The sequence below is a fragment of the Muntiacus reevesi genome, chromosome 5 (assembly GCF_963930625.1).
Source record: "Muntiacus reevesi chromosome 5, mMunRee1.1, whole genome shotgun sequence".
Lineage (NCBI taxonomy): Eukaryota > Metazoa > Chordata > Mammalia > Artiodactyla > Cervidae > Muntiacus > Muntiacus reevesi.
In genome coordinates this window covers 26891488-26897267 of record NC_089253.1, presented here as the reverse complement: position 1 = coordinate 26897267, position 5780 = coordinate 26891488, and the positions used below count along the sequence as shown (strand labels likewise).

General features: G+C 42.4%; 1 protein-coding gene across 1 annotated transcript; it reads left to right on the top strand.

The window, feature by feature from the left end:
* Positions 1-2881: 2881 nt before the first annotated feature.
* LOC136168892 (olfactory receptor 8B4-like) lies at positions 2882-3817 on the top strand. The gene has a single exon (XM_065936622.1). It carries the CDS (start codon positions 2888-2890, stop codon positions 3815-3817), a length of 930 nt encoding a protein of 309 aa, XP_065792694.1. The 5' UTR covers positions 2882-2887.
* Positions 3818-5780: the final 1963 nt, after the last annotated feature.

The following is a 5780-nucleotide window of genomic DNA, read 5'->3' as shown; positions in this document are numbered from 1 at the left end:
TGAGTAGTGAAGGGGAAACCGAATCCAGTCCTGTACTAGGAACTGTCCTGGCAGTTTCCCTTGAGTATGCATTCTGATGCAGCATGCAATCTCTAGAAGGCTTCTGGAAAAAAAAGAAAAAGTGTTAGTTGTCCAGTCGTGTCTGGCTCTTTGTGACTCCATGGATTGTAGCCTGCCAGGTTCCTTTGTTCATATAATTCTCCAGGCAAGAATACTGGAGTGGATAGTCTTTCCCTTCTCCAGGGGATCTTCCCAACTCAGGGATTGAACCCAGGTCTCCCGCATTGTGGGCAGATTCTCTACCATCTGACCCACCAGGGAAGCCCAGAGGGTTTCTGTTCCTCCTCAGCACTGGATAAATGACCATAAACTTTCTGCCTTCTGGTTTATCTGGAGACAAAGCCAGATGTTGCAATGTGAGTGAGGGGCTGGGGATGACAAAAGAGGAATAAGAGTAAGGAGAGAGGAAGAGGGAAGGTCGAAGGAGGAAGGATGGAGGAAAGGAGAAGGAGGAAGGAGAGAGAGGGACAGACAGCAAAGTGAAAGCTGTATTCTTCCATGGCTGAGTCACATAGCATCACTTCTGCCATATTCTTGGTTTGAGAAATTCCAAGTCCCTGCCTAGATGCAAGGTTAGAAAGCATAGACACCATGGGAGGTGTCTTTATTGGAGGACAGCTTTCCGTCCATTGTATTAAGAGCATGTGGGATGTAAGATGTATGTACAGGTGTGTGTGTGCATGCATGCACAAGTGTGCATGTGCTATAATGCCATCTTTGGAAAGAATAACTTGCCACACATGCACACTGTAAAGTTGTATAGTTTGGCCTAGGTATAAATCAGAAATAGCTTGCAGTTAATGCCCTTCCCATTTTTAAGCCAAAATCTGCCGACAAGAAAGTACTGGTTGTCCAGGAAGAGCAGGTTCAGTGAAAGAGAACTCTTAGGGTAAGAGAGGGTGAAAGACAGAGACTGTCTTAGTCAGAAAGTGAAGAGAAGTCAGTAGGAGACAGCAGGAACAGGAGGATTTGAATAGTTGCTTATGCTCTTTTTAGTAGGGTGACCATATAATTTGTTACCCAAATCCAGACACTTTTGAGAGTGAGAAGGTTTGCTATTAATAATTATACAGGGATAATGGATGTAAATCAGGAATGTTCCAAGCAATCTAGGATTATTTTAGGCATCCTCAGTGGAAACTTACAAATGCAGTTGCTCACATATCTTTGAAAATTTCTTAGAATATTCATGTAGCAGATGACATGGAGAACAATTTTGCCATCTGAAAGATGACAGAATTAAAACCGTTAGGTACATCTCCTGTTAATACCTTGGCCTGCACACATTCATAGAGTAAGTTTGTGAAGGGGTGTGTGTGTGTGTGTGTGTGTGTGTGTGTGTGTGTGTGAGCACATGTGTGAGTGCTGCTTTGCATAAGTGATACCTTAATCTCATTTATAGTAAAAGCCAGTCTATAGTCCTTGGTAGAACTGAGGGTAGGTGGTGCTTGTGATTGTGGTGGTGGTGGAATGTCTCCACTGTTCTGAGCAGCTCATGGTGCTAGAAGCATTTTGTCAGAGGTGCTCTTCATACCTCCTACAAGTCTGACCTAACTTTTTTTAGTCGTATTCTCAAAGCTCCCTTTACAAATTTGGAAATAGTTGTTAAAATAAGTATGGGATCATCCTCCCTTAATGTCAAGTGTAAGTACCAAGATTTAATAAAGGAGAGGAAACCTGAGCCCTCCCCCCCATCTCAATTCATCACTCAACAACATGAAATCCTCAGAGTTTAGGAGAAGTTTGAGTGAACATCTGAGTCCCAAGATGCTAGGTAAACATCATCATCCAGGTTGTAAACAAAGACAGTCCAATTTCTTCCCTGTAGGGACATAACTGAGAAATTACCTAGGGATTGAGACTGTATCTAATCAGATCCCTGAGATCAACAAGTAGCCCTAAGTTCTCCATGATATACCAGCTGGGGTTCTGGTGAAAAGGGGGGTTGCTCTTTTTTTCCTCCTAAAGTTGATATATACCATTTGGGAAAATCCACCAACAGATATCTTGGTCGAGTCCTACAGCACCTTGGAGACTGGGGTCTGTAAAAGTTCTGATTTTCAGCACCAAGGGAATCAGAAGAGCTAAAACTTGATGCTGTCTGCTCTATGCACCAACACCATTTTCTTCTTTGAGCTAATGGAAAAAGAGATTGCTTAATGCCCAGGACTGAAGGGCAGGGAGGAGGAAGGTGAATGTCTGACTCCCATTTCTCCTAATGACTTTCTTTTAAATTTACAATCAAGGGATCTGAGAAGTACCGATCCCCTCTTTACTCTTAAAACTGATTCTGGTGTCAAATGTAGTGAAGGGACTAAAATGAGCAAGGCAGGAGGTGCAGACAGAGGGGACCACTCTTGGCTTTCTCTCAGGGTGTGGACCTCTTATCTGGTTGGGAGGGGACAGCAGGGTGAATGGAGACAATGTGGGACAGGAGAGCCTGTCTCTCAGAGTCTGAGGCACGGTGGGTTCAGGTTGTACTCCTGGCTCTTGGAAGGTCTTTCTGAGAGCTACTGGGCAGCCAATTCAGGTGCTCCATCTTCTCATCTCCCGAGTGCAGACAGAATTCTTGCTGCCCATGCTAACAGACTCTAGCCTGGATTCATGATCAGCCCAGGGGAGCTAAGATGTAGTCACATTGACACATTGTCAATAGCTTGGCAGGGCTGGGGTGGAGGGAGGGCACATAGATGAGAGAAGAAAGGCAAAAAGGAGGGTATTCATGCACTGGCTCATCTTCTAGACTTTTTTCCATCAGCTATACTTGTGCTTATAATCAATTGAAACATTTTGTCCCTTGTTTCCACAGACAGCTTCCCAGAAGAGAATGGCTCTAGTAAACAGCTCCTCGGTGTCTGAGTTCATCCTCGTGGGATTATCAGAACGATCAGAGCTTCAGCTCCCCCTCTTCCTCCTGTTCTTAGGGATCTATGCGTTCACAGTGGTGGGCAACTTGGGCTTGATCACCTTAATTGTGCTGAATTCTAACCTTCACACTCCAATGTACTTTTTCCTCTTCAACTTGTCTTTTATAGATTTCTGTTATTCCTGTGTGTTTACTCCCAAAATGCTAATTGACTTTGCATCAGAAAATATCATTTCTTATGTGGGATGCATGACACAACTATTTTTCTTCTGTTTCTTTGTCAATTCTGAGTGCTACGTGTTGGTATCGATGGCTTATGATCGCTTTGTGGCTATTTGCAATCCTCTGCTGTACACGGTCACCATGTCCCCTCGGGTCTGTTCTCTGATGATGCTTGGTTCATATGTGATAGGATTTGCTGGGGCCATGGCCCACACCGGAAGCATGTTGAGACTGACCTTCTGTGATTCCAACATCGTCGACCACTATCTGTGTGAAGTTCTCCCCCTCTTGCAGCTCTCCTGCACCAGCACTCACATCAATGAGCTGGTGTTTTTTATTGTTGTCGGAGGGGTCATCACAATATCCATTATCTGTATCTTCATCTCCTATGCTCTGATTCTCTCCAGTATCCTCCGTATTCCTTCCCCTGAGGGTAGGTCCAAAGCCTTCAGCACATGTGGCTCCCATGTAGTTGCTGTGGCTCTGTTCTTTGGGTCAGGGGCATTCACCTATTTAACAAACTCTTTTCCTGGATCAAAGGACCAGGGTAAATTTGCCTCAGTCTTCTACACCAATGTGGTTCCAATGCTTAACCCTTTGATCTACAGTCTGAGGAATAAGGATGTTAAACTTGCTCTGAGAAAAACCCTGAAGACAGTTCTCTTCTGAAATGGTTCTGATTGCATTAGTCACTTATGGTAAGCAGCATGCTCAAGAATATTATATCTACATGTGGAAGACTTTTAGTCTTTCTTTTTTAAGTTAGGTCTTCTCTCTACTTAAAAAAATTGCAAATCTCTTACTTGTATTCTTTTTGAGGTTTATACTATTTCAACTGGTTCACTGCATGCAAGTTAGCATCTATTAGGTGCCTATTGTTTATTGGACTCTATCCTAGGTCCAAGAGATGAGTAAGATGAGACTCTATGCCTTCCATCCTTTTCTTGGTAGGCTAAATGGGTTTGTTCAAGCAACTTTTCTGGCTGAGAGATGGAGCAGGTTGTCATATAAAAATCTTGGAGAATGAATTTATTTTTCTTCAGTTATGAGAACAGGCTTACCAAAGGTGAAAGTTAGCTATAACTTGGGCCATAAGTAAGATAGCCTTCCAACTCCTAGAAAGGTTTGCTTGGCTAGGAGAAATGTAAATCATCTCTTTCATATACATCCACATCTGTATAAGAGAAAGCCTCATCTAAGAGCTGTTTACATGACCTGAAATGTAAGATAAATCAAACCTAAATCTTTCTTTTCAAAGTTTCAAAACTCTTAGGCCATGGATTAATAACCATGGGGTAGGTGGTTTACAACTGGGCCAAATTCTTGGGTTCTGGGGTCTAAGTCTGAAAGCAAAACAATAAGAGAGAAATTCCATGGATTTGCAACATGTTATTAACTGCTAACCTCTATCCTTCCCTGAAGGTAGAGATTTATAGACATTTAGGACAATTCTTTCTTTCTTTACAGTAGATTTAGATTTTATTGCCTCTGAAACTGTGTGTGTGTGTGTGTGTGTACATGTGTTACAGTTAATTACTAAAGAATCAGGAAGAAAGAAGAGTCACATTACACTTTCCACTTGCAGGAAGACTTGAAAGGGATCCCAGTTTTGAGTGCCAAAGAGTGCTCTGTACTACTCTTTTGAAGACTCCCCTATTCTATAATGGATAGCTCAGATTGTGATGAGTACACCCTCATAAAGTTCCTTGTGTGTTGGAATGAAGCTAAACTTAGGGTCAAACTAACCCACATGGGGAGGCTAGAGGACCGAGACGTGTGGTTGGGTCAGAAGAACGGGATCCTCTCTGTGTAGTCTGGAACTTGGGGTGTCCATGAGGAGATTATCTGCAAAGAGCACTTAGTACTTTTGGAAGTGGGGAGTGCCACATAAAGTGCTCAGTCTATATATTTGGCTTTGCTCATAATTTTCCAACTCATCCAAAAAACTGGATAGTTGCACAGTGTATAGCGGCTTGAGAAATGAGTAAACAAAGAGAAATAAGACCTTCCTCACATTTACCTCTCTGCTGACATCTGTTACAGTGGCAGCATCATACTAAGAAGAAAGATAGCTCAAGTGTTCTAGGTCAAGGCATTCTAAGATGGAGCCAAGAACAAAAAAGAGAAGCACCTGCAGCATGAAACTAAGGAGGAGATGTGAAATAAAACTTGTTTTCTCCTTGTCTGGGCACTATTTAAGGTGCTTTACACATATTGTGCACATGGACATAAACAGAGGTCAATACCAAAATCAGATTGATTATATTCTCTGCAGTCAAAGATGGAGAAGCTCTATACAGTCAGCAAAAACAAGACTGGGAGCTGACTGCGGCTCACATCATGAACTCCTTACTGCAACTTTCAGACTTAAGTTGAAGAAAGTAGGGAAAACAACTAGACCATTTAGGTATGACCTAAATCAAACCTCTTACCATTATACAGTGGAAGTTACAAATAAATTCAAGGGATTAGATCTGATAGACAGAGTGTCTAAAGAACTATGGATGGAGGTTCGTGAAATAGTACAGGAGGCAGTGATCAAGACCATCCCCAAGAAAAGAAATACAAAAGCAAAATGGTTGTCTGAGGAGGCCTTACAAATGACTGAGAAAAGAAGAGAAGCTAAAGGCAA